Source organism: Lactuca saligna, chromosome 4 (assembly GCF_052625555.1).
Source record: "Lactuca saligna cultivar CGN05327 chromosome 4, ASM5262555v1, whole genome shotgun sequence".
In the NCBI taxonomy this organism is placed as follows: domain Eukaryota; kingdom Viridiplantae; phylum Streptophyta; class Magnoliopsida; order Asterales; family Asteraceae; genus Lactuca; species Lactuca saligna.
This window is the reverse complement of record NC_136420.1, coordinates 53,618,401-53,639,936: the sequence shown is the minus strand read 5'-3', so window position 1 is coordinate 53,639,936 and position 21,536 is coordinate 53,618,401. Positions and strand designations below refer to the sequence as shown.

The 21,536-nt window shown below is 31.0% G+C and overlaps 1 protein-coding gene and 1 long non-coding RNA gene across 11 annotated transcripts; both read left to right on the top strand.

Moving 5' to 3' along the window:
* The first annotated feature begins 1,043 nt into the window (after nucleotides 1-1,043).
* Nucleotides 1,044-13,454, top strand: LOC145041876 (uncharacterized). Of its 10 annotated transcripts, none has more exons than XR_013680468.1 (6): nucleotides 1,044-1,239; nucleotides 3,650-3,763; nucleotides 3,905-4,039; nucleotides 4,117-4,515; nucleotides 4,610-4,675; nucleotides 5,611-5,974. It is a non-coding gene; the product is annotated as an uncharacterized LOC145041876 (long non-coding RNA). The 10 variants fall into 10 exon arrangements; XR_013680467.1 differs by lacking the exon at nucleotides 1,044-1,239 and adding an exon at nucleotides 9,922-13,454 and having other exon boundaries at nucleotides 2,938-3,763; nucleotides 5,611-5,685; XR_013680463.1 differs by lacking the exon at nucleotides 1,044-1,239 and adding an exon at nucleotides 6,335-6,702 and having other exon boundaries at nucleotides 2,938-3,763; nucleotides 5,611-5,685.
* A 2,620-nt stretch (nucleotides 13,455-16,074) lies between these two features.
* Nucleotides 16,075-20,288, top strand: LOC145041875 (3-phosphoshikimate 1-carboxyvinyltransferase 2-like). The gene is made up of 7 exons (XM_078990082.1): nucleotides 16,075-16,577; nucleotides 17,180-17,424; nucleotides 17,625-17,778; nucleotides 18,042-18,256; nucleotides 19,232-19,560; nucleotides 19,675-19,736; nucleotides 19,822-20,288. The coding sequence occupies exons 1-7, from the start codon at nucleotides 16,248-16,250 to the stop codon at nucleotides 20,038-20,040; spliced, it is 1,554 nt and encodes a 517-aa protein (XP_078846208.1). The 5' UTR covers nucleotides 16,075-16,247; the 3' UTR covers nucleotides 20,041-20,288.
* Nucleotides 20,289-21,536: the final 1,248 nt, after the last annotated feature.

Genomic DNA, 21,536 nt, shown 5'->3' with positions numbered 1-21,536 from the left:
TTCTTCATTTAAATCAAGGGGTGGACACCCTTTGATAAAAGGGTGAGATCTCCTTGAGCACAATGCATACAATAAATACTACGTAGCATATGTGAAGACCCACAATGTTCTTTATATGCAAATAAACCAATAAATTATACGCTTAATGTCTTCAACATTTTGGTATTATCGTGCACATGGTGCTAAATATTTCAAACTGCTCCCTACCTTATGGTAATGGTCAAACATCAACAATATTTTTTTTTCCTAGTTATGGTGAAAGACAATTATTTCCGATGACATCTTCCTTTGTGTTGAAATAATCAACATGGTTGGGTAACGAGCCCACAATTCTGATGAATAGTTTGTGTTTAATTAAAAACATACGTCTAAGGATGTTCGGTGGGAAGGCATGTTGGTCGGAAAAGTAAATCTGAAACAAAACGGTTGTGTCCCTCTTGACGACCTCAAGAAATATCTATTTCCCTTGATCGCTTATTAGAACTTTATGAATCATCTCAAGCTTTTTTATCTGCGAGCATCTAAAAACTTTTAATAAGTGTCATCTTCATTGATGATAAACTTATTTATTTGTAGTCGATGGCGTCGTTGTACATAGTTTGAAGAAAAAAACCGAAAACGATAAAATATCATATCATCATTTTAAATTTAATGTATAAAATATTCTGAATTAAAATGAAACGTAAAAATAAAAAAGAAATTAAATATCCTCCTACCTTTTGATCCTACCAATCCTCCTACCATTTAAATGATCACATGTATCATATTAGTATTCTAAAATATCATTAAATCTTATTAAATGAGCATTAAATGTTACAAATATCACAATTTTATTGGGTATTAGGATTAGGATATATAGAAAAAAAAAATAGTAGGAAAATAAATGATTCTTATTAATCCAAAAAACAAAAACTCACTTATGTCGGCTCCAAAGCCAAGATAACGTGAAAATTAAATAGGGTGGGGTCCAATTCCATATATGTTGGGCCCATTGGGGCCTATTATGGAATATGGATACTGGATTCATATTACCAAATTATCAGGCTGCAGAAGATATTGTCGTATGATTCACCAAAATTACTCACAAGATTGCCATAATTACAGAAGCAACAATATTCTTGGAGTCTACTTCTACCAATTTCTTAAACTTTTAAACTCAAGTCGATCCTTCTAATTCTATCAAAGTGCTCTACCTTTTGTCAAAACAATTTTAGTTTCGGTTTCGTTATTTCAGTTTTGGTTAGTCGATTACCTGATTATCTAGGTTTTAATGTTTATATCTTCTCCGATTCATTACTCGTATAACTCTTCTTGAAGTAATGGATTTTTCTGCTTTTGTAATTGGGTTATAACTCATATGATGATATTGAAGATTATCTCTATCATAATATGCAACATATACAGTGATTTTTCAATAAGTTTTTTGGATTATCTAGGGTTTGTTTGAGTTTGGTATTTTGGTTTTTATATAAGGTTTTGATTTCAAGAAACACGGCCATAGGCAAAAGTATGACTAGAAACCGTAGCCATGTTGATGCATCGTATTGGTCAGAACTTAACCATGATGTGTTGCTTTTAGTTATGATGCAACTGAGTTGTTGATTTTATTGCATTCAGTGAAGTTTGTAAGTCATGGAGGTCATTTGCACACTCTAACAAGAAGATGTTTATGGCATCTAATTGCCTACGTTGGTGTGGATCCCTGATGATCGTTATACGAAAGAGTGTTACCTAGAGGACTTTAAAGGAAGAAGATTCAAAACCCTCCTTCCCAATTTTGGTGGTAGGAAGTGTGTTGGATTAACTTGTGGTTACTTTATCTTTTACGGGGAGAAAACCCATTACTTTTGGCTTCTAAATCCTATCACAAAGCATGGATTACATTTCCCTGCATTCCCCAATATAGCAACTGATCATGGATTTAAGGCTATTCTTGACTTTTCACCTTCAACACCCGGGTCTGGGTTGGTGTTTGTTGTTATAAATAGATACCAAATCCAAAATAATGGTATATGGTTTTCCATAGCGGGTATAGGAGCACGGGGTCATGTCTCCTCTGCTTTCCGTATCATTGATTTACATGGTTTCAAGGGGAAAATATATACCCTAAGGCCTGGTGGGTGTTTATATGAAATGAGACTCAGTCCAAAACCCAAGTTGACTAAACTAGAAGTCAAGAATTTTTGGGTTCCACAGATCTTTCATCAGGAGTTTATAAGTTCCGGTCAAAACCTTCATGTGATTGACAGTTGTCACTATCCGTACATGGTTTATGAACTAGATTTTGGCGAAATGAAATGGGTGTCGAGAGAAGAAAAAACAATAGGAGAATATGCTTTTTTTCTAAGCGTATGTAATCGTCATGGTGTTGCAATTAAACCAGAGTCAGAGTCAGAGTCATGGGCTGTTGACCCTAATGTGCTTGCATGTTAGGGTATTTTGGTCTTTTTACCTGGTCTTTAATACATGTCTGTAACTGCAACATATAAGTAGTTAGATTACCTTAACATGCAAACTCTAAGCTGTCAATTTTCATAACCTGCAAGAAGTTCATGACTTAACATGCAAATATATGTAGTTAGATCACCTTCGGTTTTCAGTTTAATAAGAGTTGTATATAAGATCCAAATAAGTGTAAGGTTTTGAAACCATATATTGTCTCAGTTCAAATATACCAAAACTGTTGTGATACTAATTAGCCAAGGATAAGTAGTTGTTACAGCGGATGGAGGAGAGAGGGAGGGGCTTAATGGGGGAAAAATTACCAAATTAGTCCTCATGTGTAGGGCACATGAGGGCTCTTGACAGTATCAACCAAATGGAGTGAAGAGAGAAGGACCAAAGCTGCTAATTAATATATATATATATATATATATATATATATATATATATATATATATATATATATATATATATATATATATATATATTAAAAATGTCTCATCTTAGGAACAGTAAAGTTCCTAAGATGTTGGCAGAAATAGTCCCTTCTCTATGTATAAATGTTAAAAAACATCTATTTTTTTGGTTTGGATGGTTTTATGTCATTTTCTACTTTCTCGCCGATCAGTTGGACCCTATGTATAACCAATTGCTCTGCTCCTACATTCGAATGTGAAGTTGAAGGTACCGATGTCACCATAATGTTAAAGGTTTGATATTAAAAGTAATAATTTCTTTTTTATGTGGTAATTTTATGCAGTTTTTGATGTGTGTGTTCTTTAAGTTGGTAGAGATACCATTTACTTGCTTTGGTTTCCCATGTTTTCATCCTTGCATCAGCAGTTCTGTTCCTATGGTCAAATGAGTAAGCTTTTTATAAAGAAGGCCTGTTTTGCTCATAGGGGAGATAAGTTTTTCTATTAAATTTAAAATTATAACAAGAATATGTTTTATTAATATTTACAAAAAAAAAAAGTTGAATTTGATGTGTGATTGTTTGTGAAGATGTTACCTACACTCCAAATCAAATAAGAAATATGGAAGAATCAGTGTGAATACAGATAGAATCTAAACCTGTAAAGCTCATGGAAATGGGAAGATTCATACTTGATTTTCATTGTTTAATTTTTCATAGATTCTGCTTATATATTCATCATTTGATTATATAAGTTGATTAATTGAGTTCTCCGGTTTGTATTTTTTCAAGGTTAAAGAAATCAGAGCATGGTTAAACAATCACAGGGGAAGTTTTGCAATGTTTCAAACCTAAAGCATGGTTAAACAATCATATGATTGTTGAGTTGAATTCTTATATCTGGAAGTAAGTGAATGAATTATTGTTCTGCTGATTTGTTTATTTTCTTGGATTTTTTTTCGTACCATGGTTATTTAATTATCAACTGTCTCTTATATACCCTTTCTAATTTCCTTTTCATATATTTTTATTTGAATACAATTTAAGGGAAAAAAATACCACACCCCATCATTCTGACTTTCTGATTCATCCAAATGGCTGTGAAAGTGAAGATCAATGGATTCATGGAAGTCCCACGTCTCCTTGGCCTGTTTCCAGATCAATGGATTCATACATGCTAAGGTATAAACAAAGTTCTAGGGCTATTTATTTGGGCATTTTTGTCTTTTCACATTGATAAAAATTCTTCATGGTTTCAGACATTATCAACTTCTGATCCTCGTGATCCCGAGATTTCAAGTCTCATTGCCGTCAAAATGAAAGAATTTCATCAACTGGATATTTCTGGATCCAAGACTCCTCTTTTATGGCCAAGAATGCAGTATTTTTTCTTTCTTTCTTTCTTTCAAAAATAGATTATAAAGTTACAATCGTTTTGTAGTTTGTTTTGGGATCTTTTTCTTTTCAGAAAGTGATTGATCAATGCTAAGAGCATGTGATCTCAAGAAGCTAATGAGTTTCGACTTGATACACTAGAACATGAAATCAACACAGTGGAAAAGGAATTGTCAAAAAGTCATCAACATGTTGCTTTTTGTCACAATGATTTTCTGCAAAGTCCCTGGTCCTCAGATTATTACCACACATTCTGTAATGAGGTATGTCTGTGTGTATGTATATCTAAATTTACAAAAAAAAAGTCATTATCTTTGCAATTTTTGATTTGAGGTCTGCCATGTTTTTCTGTTGTAGACAATCTCCTGGAGGGCACAATGTTGTTCATTCACAGACCTGAAACTAATTTTTTTCAATTTCGTGGTAAGATGGTGAAAATATGTTGTTCAAAATTCACAGCCCTCAGAATTCACTTAACTATTATATTTTCTCAGTTTAGCTTGAACTATTGTTATAATAGCTAATCGAAAAGTAATTAGTTCAATAACTAAATCAGTGAGATGGTGATAATATGTTGTGTTTTTATCATGGTTGTAGAAATCGGGATTAATCGGCGATTAATCGTGGATTAATTATTTGGCGTTCTCTAACCGTTAAGGATTAGGGTATTAATCGGAAATTTAGGATTAATCTGGTTTGGTGGGATTAATTGGTCAACAAAAGTCAAAAAAGTTGAAAAAAATGTCAAATTTTTTTTAAAAAGTTAATTTTTTTTTCAAAGAATCAACTTTTTTTACTCCAAACTTTTCAAATTTTCAAAATTTCAAATATTATACCAAAATGTTCATATTTTTGTATTTTCAAAATTTTAAATTACAAACTTTCTTATTTTCTAATTTTGAAGTACTTGTTTTTCTTAAGATATATTAATATTTGATTAATTTTAATATATTATTATTAATCTATGGTTCCTGATTAATCTCCGTCAAGACCAATTAATCCCTTAACACCAGTCGACCGTCGAACGATTTTTACAACCTTGGTTTTTATATATTTTAACTTTTTTTTTTCAATTGGGTAACCGAAAAAATGGTTTTCTTAACCTATGAAGAAAAGTATAACCAATAGTTTAATTACTATAAAGGGTCAGATCGGAAAAAATATGAAAAATGTTTTATAAACTGGTAAAAAAGTGAAACATCGCTCCATAAATAAGCATTTAACCATTAGTCAAATCAATTGTCTATGTACAAATAAGATAATTCTTTCCGATTTCAAAGTTATAATATTACTTTTTTAACACTTAAAAAGTCAAAAGTCAACGTTGACTTTTCCATTGAACTTCGTATTTCTCATAGGCTGGTTAAGCCACAATTGCAGACGCCATGATCCGAGGTCTCCCCATCATTCTAAACGATTACATTGTTCACCAGGTAATTTTTTTATTAAAGTTGATTTCAGAATGCAAATGTAAAATGGTCATTTTTGTCTAACACCTTAGAAATATGATACTGTGCAAGAAGTTGGAAATGTACCCTATGTAGTGGAAAATGGATGTGGGAAATTTTCAAAGTCACCAAAAGAGGTTGTAGAAATTGTTGGTCAATGGTTTGGTCCTAAAACACATGAACTTAGGACTATGATAGGGTTTGATCTGAATTGATATTAATTTAAACTATCACAGATCAATTACAAACATCGAATATTAAAACACAACATAAATTCAATCTGGGTACATATCTGTTTGTTTTTGAGAATTTTTTTTAAGAAGACTCAAAAAGGATAGAAGAACAAGAGGATAACATGAGCAATGGTATGCAAACATTAGCCGGAAAAAGAAATTTATAGATAAAAGCAGATGAAAAGTCAACATACCCACAATGTGTAAATGAGGCTAATTTTTGGTGCCGTTTTCGTGTTATGCTCTGATTTTTTCTATGTTTTCAAATGATTCCTTATTTAATCATTATACTTAAATTCTGAACATTTGTTTTTGTTTGTCTGTGTAGCTTTAAGAATCCAACATATGTGTTTTAAAAAAAGAATAGATCTCAGTTTACTTCTACTTTATTTCATTTTTAGGCATCATACTTTCATAGTCAACCAACTATAGCATCCTACTTCCATCACGAACGACTGATAAACGATGACACCATCTTTTACATAATGTCTTCAGTCGGTTTTCTTTGATATTACTGGCGAATCCGACCCCCGGAAAGCGGGGGTTTCCTATCTAGTTTAGATTGAAATAGGTAACATTTTGCACCAATCGCCAACTTTGCATCAAATGTGTTATATTCAACAAACCTCAGGGACCAAACATCTAACCTATTTTATCTAATATATCCTCTCATACTTTAAAAATAACATGATAAACGTTTTCTCATTGACGTATCATTACAATAACGTAATTTATATAACTATCGTCATGACATATTTAACCCTCCATTCTGTGAAGATTTAAAAATGAATCCAATTGAATTAAATATGTCAATCTGTCTTGATTGGATCTAAGTGAGCTTAAATGTTGCCAATCCCTAAGTTAGAAGGTAGAAACTTCAATATTATATATTTCCAAAAATTTAAGCATCGTAAATGTAACCAGGTCTTAACAAGAAAAATTTTCATTAACTTTGACATAAGTATATAAAATGATAATGAAGAGGTGCACGTTGAACCTAGACCATTAAATCCCAAGTCGGTCCAGATCAAATTTATCTATTCTTGAACCAGTTTCATTTAAAGTTGTTAGCCGTGACCATGAGTTCTGACCGAGCTTTAAAAGGAAAAGACCAAATCATTGTGTTCTTGCCAAAGTTGATGACACCATCCAGATATTAATATAATTTTGGATAATTATATCATATTACTATTAATAATTTTGATGTGTGTATATATATATATATATATATATATATATATATATATATATATATATATATATATATATATATATATATATATATATATATATATATACTAGTTTATAACCCGTAAGAACCACGGTTATAAAGTTAATTAAACTTTCATATAAAAAGTCAAAATTATTAATTAATTACTTTAAATATATTATCATTTAATAGAAATTTTTTTAGTTATATAAAGTTATAATCCTTGATTTAAATAAATACATAAAGTTATATCATCTTATAATATGTATTAAATTTATTTTATTTTTCAATCTAATGTTATTAATTTAATATAATTAGAGTGGAAAATTATAAAATTTGAAATTTAAATAAAAGAATCAATTATTAGTTTAATGTAATTAGAGTGAAAAAATTTAAAATTTAAAATTTGAAATGACTAATTAATAGGTTGACAAGTGGTATGGTAATGGATATATAACATCAATGAGGTGTTTTAATTGTATGACACTTGCCAATAAGAGATTAAATCTATTCTTTTATTAGATAAGGATATATATATATATATATATATATATATATATATATATATATATATATATATATATATATATATATATATATATATATATATTTGAGATTATAAATATAAACAAAAACCAACTTCTTATATGTGAGGAGATTATAAATATAAACAAAAAATATACTAATATCATATTATTGTAGCTAAAAGTAATGTACAAGTACTGTATGCGTTAATTATAACTTTAACCCTCCAACTTTGTATGATTCATTAATTGTAACTAGTAAAGAGGCCACGGCTACGCCGTTTTTGGGGTAATCTGGAAAAAATCGGCAAATTTTAAAAGATATGTGCTGAAATTGTAAATCACCACAAATAGGGGAGAAAGTCGACAACACTTAAAATTAGATTTCAAAAGTGTATAACCAAAAGAATGACACTGCTCGCGAAAATTCAAAAATATTGTAGCAATAATGTTAAATGTTACAATGTTGGGAAAATATGGTGACAAAATTCAAAAGGAGGTTTTTTTAATGTCAAAATGTAAAAGTTTTTAGTACAAGGACGAAAAGTGGCAAAATCATAAAAGATTTGTGTCAAAATATCAAAAATGTAAAACTTTTGACTGTGAGGACTAAAAGTGTCAAACTCACTAAAGTTTTGTGGCAAAAACCAAAAAAGCAGAAAAATTTAATGAAAACGCAAAAATATAAAAGTTTTGAATTTAAGAGCGAAAAATATTAAATGCATCAAATATTTGTGGTAAAAACCTAAATGCTAAAAAGATATTATCAAAATCTAGATATTGACACAAAATACCTAAATATAGTTGAGAGATTATTTTTGCCAAAAAATCTGCGAGTTTACTATTGCTAAGAATCATTTCCATAATATATATATATATATATATATATATATATATATATATATATATATATATATATATATATATATATATATATATATATATATATATGGGAAAAGTGAATATATGGCTGTCATGTATGTAATATTAAGTATAGAAGCATCAAAAATGACTTCATTTTGATTAAAAAACACAAAAAAATTTCATTGTTAGCTTCTTCCTATTGCTTTTGAGCTTATATTATTGCTTATTTCATAATTTATCTCTAACATCTATTTATTTCGAATGTGTTGTTTATATTAGATCTATAGTAGGTCTCATAACTTTCTTTGACACATACCATATATATATACTTGCATGGTTCTTTTTTATGTGTTATGGGAAGAAGTTTATTGAGTTTTTAATGAACAATTTTAATCTTTCACTGTAGTTTTCTTTATTAAATTTGAATATGAAAATTTATAGGTAGTTGATAATGTATTTTTATACATAGTTTGTAGTGAAAAATTAAATATTTAAAACTCCATAAAAATATGTACAAAGCCTATCATCTAGTCTAATAGAGAATAGAAGAAAGATGGTAGATTGATTTGATTGCATTTTGTTAGAACTATGTAGTTTTTGATGGTTCTATACCTAATATTAGGTACATAACAATCATATATTCCCTAAGCCATATATATATATATAAATATATATATATATATATATATATATATATATATATATATATATATATATATATATATATATATATATATATATATATATATATATTGTAAAATCATATTTTTGATTCCTTTACTTTTTAAAATATCATTTTCATTCCTCCCCTTCAACTTTATAAATTATCATTTTTTCCTTCAACCCATCAATTTGGCAAAATGATATTTTGCATCCGTTTACTTTTTAAAATATCATTTTCATCCCTTTATCTTCAACCTTCTATCTTCAACTTTGTAAATTTTATTTTTTACCCCTTTGTTTTCTGAACTTTCGTGTTTATACACGCTCCACCTTCATCTTTACAAAATATTACTTTTATACGTTTGTTTTCTAGACTTTTGTTTTTATTTTACTTTAACCCACTTCACCTTCAACTTTATAAAATATTACTTTTACAATTTCGTTTTCTAAACTTTGTAAAATGTATTTTCCATCATTTTATTTTTTAAATGTTACTTTGACCCTTCAACTTTGAACTTTGTAAAATGTCATTGTTTAATCAATTATCACTCATAATACGCAACAAAAACACATAAAAACTCGCGACAAAACGCGGACTCAATTACTAGTTAGCCGAGGATAGAAAGTTCACTTATCTATTTGTTTGTTGTAAAGTCGCACAAAAAAAGCTTATTACCCAATATAACAAGTCATTTACAAGTTGAAGTAATATGGGTATGGGTTGCAGGTGGTCGGGTGTTGGCATGGGATAACCAATATTAGGTCATCTACGGGTGTTGGGCATGGGTTAGGACCAAAAAAGGTTATAATATGAGTATGAGTTGCAGGTAGTCAGGTGTTGGCACAGGTTGACCAATATTAGGTCATGTATGAGTGTTGGGCATGAGTTTGGACCAAAAGGGGTTATAATATGGGTATAGGTTGCAGTTGATCGGGTGTTGCCACGAGTTGACAATTTTTAGTTCATGTACAGGTTAGGACCAAAAGGGGATATAATATGTGTATGGGTTGTAGGTGGTCGGGTGGTGGCACCTTTATGTCATAGACTAATAAAATAAAGATAAATGACCATTTAAAACAAAATCAAATAATTTTTTGAGCCTGAATGATATTACCATTTTAATTTAATCATTTAATTTATAATTGGCTATGTTTAATTTAAATTATAAATAGTTTAGTTTAATTTATGATTATTTTAATTTAATTAGTTTACTTTACTTATCATTAGTCATTTGCATGACATAATTGAATTATTAGCTCCAATTGTAATGCAAGTAACAGATAACCAAGAAAGTCTTATGTAGAATAGTTACTACTATTAGTTTGATTGTTGGATCATTGAAAAATTATATACTTAAAGGATCATATATTCTGGATGTTTTGTCTCACCACTCTGTGTAAGTGATTAAGCTAATACAGTTTACTAATTATAAGCTAAACTAAACCATTAAAAAAAGTAATTATAAGTTAAACTAAAGTAATTTAGGTTTAGTTGATTAATAATCCTGTAGTTTACTTTAAAATTGTGAAGGCTAAATGCCTTATACATAAACACACACATCCATACATATGATGCATCTTTCTTTCAATTTTTTTCCTTTTTTTATTCTTTTGTTTCTTGTTTATCAAACATAGACATAGTTTTGATTTTATTTATTTATTTATTTATTTTTTAGTAAATTTGATGTTTGTGTATATGCATGCACAAAATTGTTGAACTTGAATCAACACATTTCTTTGGAGCAAATTTCAACATTTTTTTGTTTTTTTGTTTTTGATATTGGATTTCAAACATAAAAACACAAAACATCCAAATTGTCAAACTAATACATCTTCAAATATAAATAAAGACATAAAATATAAAACATCGTTGTCGTTGTAGTCTTCATTCCAAGTCAGTAGTCATTGTTGTTTGTATTTATTCATCATCTGCCATGTCGTAGCGCAATAAACCCCTGATAAAAAATAGTTGTTTTTTTAAAAACATCAAGCATTATGCTTCTCATTTCAAACTTATTTATTTTCGTACACATTAAAAAAATTTGGTTTAAAGCTAAACAGTTTGTAGGATAATAAACCCTCGATAAAAAAAATAGTTGTTTTTTTTTTTTAAACATTAAAGCATATCCATAACAAGTTTGATAGTATCCCAACTTGATTCCCACGAAGCCGTAACCTTATTACGGTCCGCAAGGTTGTCATGAAACATGTTTAAAGTATTTTTTGATGTAAGCCACATTCAAACATTTTGAAAGTGGAGTTTCATCGGATATTATTTTCCTAATTCGGACCTAAAAAGACGGTATTCACATTAGCACAAAAGTGCATATAATTTTGATATCGAGCATCACTAGAACTATAAATATATCTTAGCATGTCTTTGAAACCATCTTTTATAGTTTCAATGTTAGTTAATCCATCTTGTACGACCAAAATAATGATATGTACGACTATGAAAAAAAAAACCATCGCAAATTGGTTTATATTTTAGTTTTAATTGTCCAACCGCGACTAGGGCTGTTAATCGGGTTAACCCGATCGAGTTTCGGGTTAAACGGGTCGGGTTAGTCGGGTTTTACTAGAAAAAATATTCACCCGAAACCCGACCCTAATAAGGTACGGGTTAGTCGGGTTCGGGTTAATCGGGTTCGGGTTAATCGGGTTTCGGGTTAGTAGTGTCGGGTTAATCGGGTTAGTCGGGTTGAGGTTGAAATGTAAGATGAATTTATGTTGTGTCATTTTAATACATAATCCACATATATAGGGACTTAAAATGTAAAGTTGGTATACGATATGAATTTTTGGAGTTTCTTTTACCATTAGTAATGTAAATAGTGAATAAAATTCATAAAACTATTACAACACAACCGTACTGCATTAAGAAGAGAGGAAAGTTATGCCATTTTATATATCTCTATACATAGTAAATTTATTATCTGATTTGTTTAAATTAGAAATTTGTATTAGTTGGAAAATCTTATGGGATATTGAATTCATGTCATTCAACCCAGTAAAAAAAGTTTTGCTAATATATTCTTAATCGGGTTACTCGGGTTGCCCCGAAACCCAAAATGTTTTGAAAAAATCAACCCTAAACCCGACCCTAAGAATAATTCAGGTTAGTCGGGTTAACCCAAAATAACCCGATTAAGAGTTCCGACCCTATTAAACCCGACCCTAATTACGTTATTCGGGTTTAGGTCGGGTCGGGTTAATCGGATTCGGGTTTTTTTGACACCCCTAACCGCGACAGTGTTGTTTGATACATTATCAAAAAATATAGAAAAAAAACTTTTCCTTCAAGTTTATAAGTTTTGATCACACAATCTAAAATTTTAAATAAATTTCTACCGGTGTGCGGATACTCAAACAATTCAAACGTAATCGTACGCTTTAGCATTACACACTTAGGGGTTGTTTGTTCACCTCTTATTGCCTTTTAATAAGAGGTAAATCTGAATCTGTCCGATCAAGAGCGTTTGTTTATCACTTGTTTTAGCATCTGAATCTGAATATTTTCACTTATCCGGTCAGACATATACTTGTATCTGAAAGAAAAAAAAAACAAGTGTTCCTTGTTTGCCCTTTTTCCCTCTTCCCTCTTCCTTCCATCAAACAACATACGTCGATCTTCCATCAAACAACAAACGTCGATGTTGCTTCCCTCAGTGATCCTTCGACGTCTCTACCATCTCCGACCTCGTATAACACCGATGCTACCCTCGCACAACATTGCCGCTTTGCCCTAACATTGGCACCGTCCCTTTTGCCCTAATACTCGGTGAGACATTTCTCTTTTGGTTCCATACAAAAAGACTTCTCAGGCTAGCATTGTGATTTGTCATCTCTGCAACTCCGCCACTCTGCTATCCTCGTCCTCTGCCAGCAACAACAGCCTCAGGTTGTAAGAAGTTTTTTTAGTCGAGTTCAAGAACCGCTATGACTGTTTTTTCTTTTTCTCTTTTCTAAAATCAGATGCTCATATGTTGTTTTATGATGTGGTTATGTGTTGAGATGCATGACTCAAATGTACACAAAATTGCTTGAATGGTCTCATAATGCTTGAATGAATTGACCATTTTGGAGCAGAAGAAAGCAGATGAGAGACTATTGAAATTGATGGATGATCATAAGGTTTATTAAAAGCTATTTTTATTCTTAAAATTCATGAGTGTTTTATGATAATCATATCTTTGGTTAATGTTTTTTGATTCAAAAGAAGCTTGGTGAAATTATGTTGTTGATTGCTGAGTTATATTGTTATGAAATTATGTTGTTGATTACTGAAATATATTGTTGCCGTGATTTCTAAAATATGTTATGGAAATCTATGAAATTTTGTTGTTTTTCTAAAATATTGATGTGAAATTGTGCTGAAAATAATGATTTGTTGCTGATTTGAAATAATGTTGTTTTTTTGGTGAAAATTTTCTTGTTTATTGCTGAATTTTGTTGGATTTATAAATAAAAAACATTGAATTTTGGTTATATAATGATTTGTTGCTGATATGAAATAATGTTGTTATTTTTTTTTTGAGATTTTTTGGTTATTTTATAAATAATAACATTGAATTAAAAAAAAAACACATAAGGGTAAAATAGTCATTTTTATCATTCATCACTATAATTCAGATGTTCCAACCAAATAATATTTAAAAATTCAGATCTTAAAAATTCAACCCCTTTTAGAAAGTTAGACCTCTTAAAAATCCACATCCTACCTAGCAACCCCTTATTTGGATTAATCCAATGAGCGGTAATACACATGTACACATCTAGTGAATCGTGAGGAGCCATCCAAACATCACAAGTTAAATTCACACCGGTTTCTAAAGATTGAAAACCTAAAATCATTTCATTTTTTGCAAGTTTCCACATTTCAATACAATCACGTCTAATAGAAGTATGACTCACATGGTAATATCGTGTTTTGAGAGTATCTCGGATGAATGAAGTCAATCGTTTGTTGTCGAAGTTGTCAAAAGGCAGACATTCTTGAATCCCGAACTTCACCATCATATCCCGAACTTTAGCAAAATCATAATTCTACAATGTTGTATGATTCGCCATTGTTGTTTGATTATGCCCCGACCAAAATTTCACCGCGGAGCATCTCTTGGTCATATGAGTTTTCAATGTCGAATTCTCATCTTCATTGAAAAAAGCACCACATTTCTTGCATAGCGCTTTTCTTGGACTGCTCGAAATTACACACAAATCAAAATTGCCCAAATAGCCAGATTTCTATTTGTTTCTTTGATGCTAGCAACTGTAAGATTGTTTGATGAATCTCCAGCACCAACATAAGTCGAATCCATTGCTTGAATTAAGAGTTTTTTTTTTTTTTTTTTTTTTTTAATCTAAGACAAGGTTTTCTAAAGTTTAACCCAATACATCTACTAGCCATTTATACTATCAAGTATTGGTGAATATGGACAAAAGGGACCCAAAAACGAGATTGCAACAACCATAAACGACTATATAGTCGGTAGAATAAGACAAAAAAACGGGCACATTCCCCTTCTCAAAACACCGGTTCAAAACCGGTTCAACTTAAATTGGCCCTAACGGTTGGAATGACGATCCGACTCAAACTGGCAGTTTGGTTCTTGAGGGGTTCGGTTCATGGCTGAACCGGTTTTCAGATCGGAGGCGTGTTCGGTTCATGAACTTGTTTTTTTGCTCATGCCTAACTCAATGGGCGTAGCTAGTATAGGGATGGAGTGGGCCTAGGCCCACCCACACAAAAGGAAGAGTTGTAGACGTTTACAATGGACGCACATGTATCGGATTATAACAAAACCTATTTTGTTAGTTTAATTTTCAGTCCATGTTTTTTATCAAAAAAAAAAAAAAACCCAAATATACCATTGTTCGTGATTTTTCGTCATCTATCCATAAAGATATATATATTGATATATACAAAATGATTTTTTTTCAAAAAACTCACTTCATTTTCTTTGTTTGTTGAAAAATAAGTCTATTTTTTATAGAAAAAATTAATAAATATATCAAAATTCTTACTTTTTGGTACTCTTTAAACATAGATTCCTATTGATGTTAAAAAAAATTGATATTTCAGTTCAAATTCATATTGTAAACCTGTTCAGATTCACATTGTGAACCTTCTCAGATTCACAGTATGCATAATAGTAAGTTAGATTCACAATGTGAATCTGAACTGATCGAGATTTTTTACATTGTAAATATTAAAAATTGAAATATTTACAGTTTAGATTCACAGTGTGAATCTACATTGATTGATGTATTTTTTTTAGTCGGTGTTGATGTTTATTAATAGAGTACAAAAAAATAATATTTTTGGTATATTAGTTTTTTTTTTTTTTTTTGATAAAAATAAATTCAAATATTGAAAAAACTAATAAAATAAAGTGAGTTTTTTTTTTCGAAAAAAAAGTTTGTTTTTTATATATCAACATGAATCTATATGGAAAGATGACGAAAAATCGAGAACAACAATATATTCGTTTTTTTTTTTTTATAAAAAATGTGGCCTAAAATTTTTTTTAAACAAAAAAAAGAGGTGAATTTTTGATAAGGAGGTGAATTTTTTTTAATATAATCCGGTGTGTATGTATCCAATGTACAAGTGTACATCTGTTTCCTTTGTCGTTAATCATTATAATTTCACTCACGATTGATTCATTGGTTCATTGTTAATTATGGTTTCTTTATTGAAAATTAGATTTTTTTTTTCTATATTTTAGAATTCTAACCCAAAAAAAAGTTTACATCCCACAAAATCCTTCAAAAAAAATTAAAACAAAAACTTTATGTATAAAATTGCGAAGATGCGTTGTGATATTTCTCTTTTTTCTAAAAATACAAAAAATACATATATATTTTTGGGTTGGTAAGATGTGGGGGGGTTTGGTGAGGGAAATGACACTTTAAAAGCCGCCACCAAACTTTCCACCACCAACACCAATGCCACCTCCTCCTCCTCCAATTCACAATCTTCGATCTCTACGCTAGATTTAGTTCAACTCACCACGGCTATTGCCTCTTGTGTGCAAAACGCAGAAAGGGAGAATGTCGATTCACGTCAACAACATAGCTAATTTTACTTCCAATCTCTCCAAAACCCACAACCCTTCTTCCAAATCATCATCATCACCATTATCCTTTTTATCTTTTGGATCGAAATTCGAAAACCCGATGATGAAAATCGCTCTTCCGTCTAGTCAAAACCTCCGGAGAAACTCACTTACCATTTCAGCTTCTGTTGCCACTGCTGAGAAGCCTTCCACAGCACCGGAGGAGATTGTGTTGCAGCCCATTAAAGAGATATCTGGAACCGTTAATTTGCCCGGATCCAAGTCTCTATCCAATCGGATTCTTCTCCTCGCTGCTCTTTCTGAGGTATCACAATCTCATTTGATTTGATTTTGTCAAAAGTACTTCAATCAAAATGCTTGTCAAGGTTAATGAATTAAGTTTCCAATTCAAATTTGATAAGTTATGTACTTAATATTGCTTAACTGAGATAATTATTTCATTGCAGCTACATTATAATGTAAAACAAGTGTAATAATTGTTTACTTGCAACAATTCATCATGTATTCTGCATTAAAAAGGTGCATGATTTGGTATCAAAATCGAAATTCAGCTCATCTTTTGCTATTGAGTCACAGACTATACAATTTTGTTTGATATTTTGTAGATGTATTAATACTTTTGCAATTTTGTATAAAGTTTGAACTTGCTGATCATTTGTTAGAAAACATGCTGGATTTGTTATTTTGGGGGTTTTGTATGTGCTCCTTACAGTCGATTTATTGCTAACTGAATAATCAAAATCAGTAACCCTATCTAAACAACCCCCCTTGATATCTATCTACTTCTTAACGTGGGAAGTGAAGAGGTAGAATATTAGTATCATTGTATTACATAAAATGGTTTTGTTCACAATCTTTCAACTTTCCATTCTTCATATCATAAATTTTAGTGAAATATATTGTCAGGGGACTACTGTTGTGGACAACTTACTGAACAGTGATGATGTTCATTACATGTTGGGGGCTTTAAGAGCTCTAGGGTTACATGTTGAAGAAAATGGTGCACTTAAAAGGGCAATTGTGGAAGGTTGTGGTGGTGTGTTTCCAGTGGGTAGAGAATCCAACGATGAAATCCAGCTTTTCCTTGGAAATGCAGGAACAGCTATGCGTCCATTGACTGCTGCAGTTACTGCTGCAGGGGGTAGTTCAAGGTAAATTTTTAATTAATCTTTTTCTAAAAACATCTAAACCTTTACCTATCAGTTCAAACAACTAATGGTCAAAACTTAACATTGTTATCAAGTCTACAGAAATGGAATGAATTTTTCATCACTTTTTTATATCTTATATATGCATAATACCACCCACATTCCTCTTTACTTAACATTTATGATATGGATATTTTGTTCAGCTACATTCTAGATGGTGTTCCTCGAATGAGAGAGAGGCCAATTGGTGATTTAGTCACAGGTCTTAAACAACTTGGTGCAGATGTTGATTGTTTTCTAGGTACAGATTGCCCACCTGTTCGGGTAGTTGGAAGTGGAGGCCTTCCTGGTGGAAAGGTGAATCTCAAATGACCTTTATACCCCTTACAAAACCAGACACAATAGGTTGTACTGCGTTTGACATGCATTGGACTGGGACTGAGACTGACTGATTGAGACATGTGGGACCAAAGTTGAAAGTTTTTTTGTCTCACCCAAAAAGACACATAGTGACATGATAGTTGAAACAAAACTTTATATATAATAAATAATTGGTAAAAAAATGTAATTCTTCTTTCTATCTTTTAGTGACTTTATTATTTATTTGCATTGCATTGCAGGTGAAATTGTCGGGATCTATTAGTAGTCAATACTTGACTGCTTTACTGATGGCAGCTCCCCTAGCACTAGGAGATGTAGAGATAGAAATTATAGATAAACTTATCTCTATACCTTATGTGGAAATGACACTTAAGTTGATGGAAAGATTTGGTGTTTCTGTACAACACAGTGACACATGGGACAGGTTCCATGTCCAAGGTGGTCAGAAGTACAAGTAAGACACTGTTTCATATTGACTTAATTGGCTTAATGAGTTAAGCACTTAATCTTGACAACTACACAGACAGGGCTGTTTCTTTTTTACTTAATTCAGACAAAATGACTTAATGGGTTAAGCCAATAAACCTGGCTTCGTATATTGAGACATTAAGAGTGCATTTGGTTGCGGAAAATATTCTAGTTTTCCATGAAAATGAAAATTTTGAAAACGCATTTGGTTGATTCAGCTTTCAAAAATTTTCCAAGAAAATGAAAATTTTCTGTTTTCTAAATTGTATGTAAATTAGAAAAGTGATTTTTACAGTTTTCTAAATTTCTAAGATGGAAAATGAAAAACTCCACCGGTTCCAACCAAAAGTATTTTCTAAAATTTTCATTGAAAATTGAAAATGAAAACCAACCCTATTTTCTTCTGAAAACATTTTCCAAGAACATGTTTTCAAAAAATAAAGTTGAAATTGGTGGGTATTGTTAGAATTAATAAATATTATGAAAAAAAAATTGGAATGTAAGGGTAAAATGGTCATTTAGTCTCATTTAGACTATTTATTCAGTCTAGAAACCTATTTCTCCTTCTTTCTTGACCCCAACACCTCTCGTATTAGAATTAATGAATATTTTGATGAAATAAAATTGGAATGCAAGGGTAAATTGGTCATTTGGAAACCTATTTCTCATTCTTCTTTCTTCATCCCGACTCCTCTCATATTAAAAATGATGGGTATTGTTAAAATTAATGAATATTATGAAGAAAAAAGAATCAGAATGTAAGGGTAAAATGGTCATTTAGTCTCATTCAGACTGTTTATTCAGTCTAGAAAAGAAACAAACCTTATGTATACCAACACTTTATCCAAGAATCCCCTTAGCCTCTCATTCAAAAAACAGAACAACTTAAATTCACACTTTTCTTCAAATTGATGGGATTTTATAATAACAACAATAATAATAATAAACAATATTTCTTCAGGTCCCCGGGAAATGCTTATGTGGAAGGTGATGCTTCAAGTGCTAGCTACTTTTTGGCGGGTGCCGCCATTACTGGCGGCACCATCACGGTGGAAGGTTGCGGGACCAGCAGTTTACAGGGAGATGTAAAGTTTGCTGAGGTTCTTGGACAAATGGGTGCTCAAGTCACGTGGACTGAGAATTCTGTTACAGTGAAGGGCCCACCAAGGGATCCTTCCGGAAGAAAACATTTGCGTCCTGTTGATGTAAACATGAACAAAATGCCTGATGTTGCCATGACCCTTGCGGTGGTTGCTCTCTACGCTGATGGCCCCACAGCCATTAGAGACGGTATGACTCCTGTAAATAAGTTTGAGTAAAATTACAACTTTGGCCCTGCATTATCTCGAAAGTTATGGTTTTAGTCCGGCTGTTTCATTGATTTACATGTGTGATATTTGGTAGTGGCTAGCTGGAGGGTAAAAGAGACCGAAAGGATGATTGCAATTTGCACAGAACTAAGAAAGGTACACGTTAATAAAATAAAAAGGATTTATCTACCGTTTATTTGTTTAACGCTGAAAAGACTGTTTTGCCCTTGGAACATTTCAGTTGGGAGCAACAGTGGAAGAAGGACCTGATTATTGTATAATCACTCCACCAGAGAAATTAAATGTGACAGCGATTGATACATATGATGATCATAGAATGGCCATGGCTTTCTCACTTGCAGCATGTGCTGACGTGGCTGTAACCATTAAGGACCCTGGTTGCACCCGTAAGACCTTCCCTGACTACTTTGAAGTGCTTCAGAGGTTCGCTAAGCACTGAACCAAATCTCTTGACGACTTTACCCTTTTGCTAGTGCTTTGGTTATACTACATATTTGAGGCTATAATTGTCTTCTTCTTTATGAAATTTGTAGTTGTTTTTAGAGGACCACTACAAAGAATGTATTATGTTTAAGCTGGATTTTGAAATCACTTGAATCGTATGCAAATTCTGTTAGCAAGATATGATGTTTGATGCATAATGTATGAGTTAAGTTGTTATAATAAAAGTGTTTTGAATATAGCAAATGTTTTGTATAACTATTAGTTTAATGATTTTTTGACTTTTTTTTTTTTTACGCTTGGAATACAATTTATATATAGCCACTAGACTAAATTAGTAGTTGAGTGCCTCTAGTTTGGATTTTGATTGTGTGTTTGATGTTGAATGTTGATAGAGAAAACATGAGGAATCATATCACAACCAAGATATGCATTAGAACTTTCATGATTTGGTGGGAACATATCTATAAAAGTTAGCTATGTATCTTTGACAAGGATTCAAAGTGATGTATTTTTTTAATTAATATTATGTTTTAGTCTTGCTTTAATATTATTATGTAATTTTTTTTAAAAAAATTTAGTTTGAGTTAATGAAAAGTTTCAAGTTTTATTATCTTTGAATTTACTTATAAATAAATTAAATTTCTTATAAGGCATCCTAGTTACCTTATGTCCTTATTAGTTATTAGAATTAGGTATTCTTGTAACTTTGTGGAGTCTAATATCACCGACTTCCATGAATAGCTCATTTTTTTTGGACTGAAACAATGCAACATGTTCACGTGCTTTGTGTGTATTTTATTCTCATCGAGTCATTGTTGTGTTTTTTTCTCTTTATTTTATTATTATTATTATTATTTATATATATTTTTAATTATTATTTTGCTTGTATTACATGCGTGACATCCGTACGTGCTCACTGATACCTAACAGGTAAATTATATCAAACATGTACAACTTTTGTACTAAATTATAGCAAAAAACTTTTTATTCGAAAATATAGTTGAAAATATTTTTGTGATGTTAACTAAAATCCGATTTTGTTAAAAAACAATAGTTTTAGAGCTTCTAAAGCTTTTAGTTATATTCATGCCTAAAATAATCATTTAACAAAATAGTTCAATTTTGTTTATAATAGAAAATGGTTTAAAACGTGAAATGGCGCTAAACTATTATAATTGTTGGGTTCAATTTAGAAAATTCAAAACTGTAAGAGGAGAATTTCATTTTTCGTATAATGAAAGGAATATTTACACTTCTAACATCTTCGGAGCTATCTAAAGATCTTCTACGTAACTCGTCAAAAAAATGAAGCAACGGACAACTTTTCTACTACTACTTTAAGTATTCACATGTTTAAAGGTTTCCAACTTGTTATTTCTTTAAACGAGGATTTCGAATACGAAGAACATGTTGAAAGCTTTTTCATGACTTTCAAATTGTCCATCTTTGTTCAAAACTCAAGTTTTTAGGCTATTTTGGTTTGTTTTGTGC

Excerpts from the sequence above, each read along its gene's own strand:
- LOC145041875 (XM_078990082.1), top strand. The coding sequence starts at position 16,248 with ATGTCGATTCACGTCAACAACATAGCTAATTTTACTTCCAATCTCTCC. Across the intron at positions 18,257-19,231 it reads CAAGGTGGTCAGAAGTACAA|GTCCCCGGGAAATGCTTATG; the intron begins GTAAGACACTGT and ends ATATTTCTTCAG. Across the intron at positions 19,737-19,821 it reads TTTGCACAGAACTAAGAAAG|TTGGGAGCAACAGTGGAAGA; the intron begins GTACACGTTAAT and ends GGAACATTTCAG.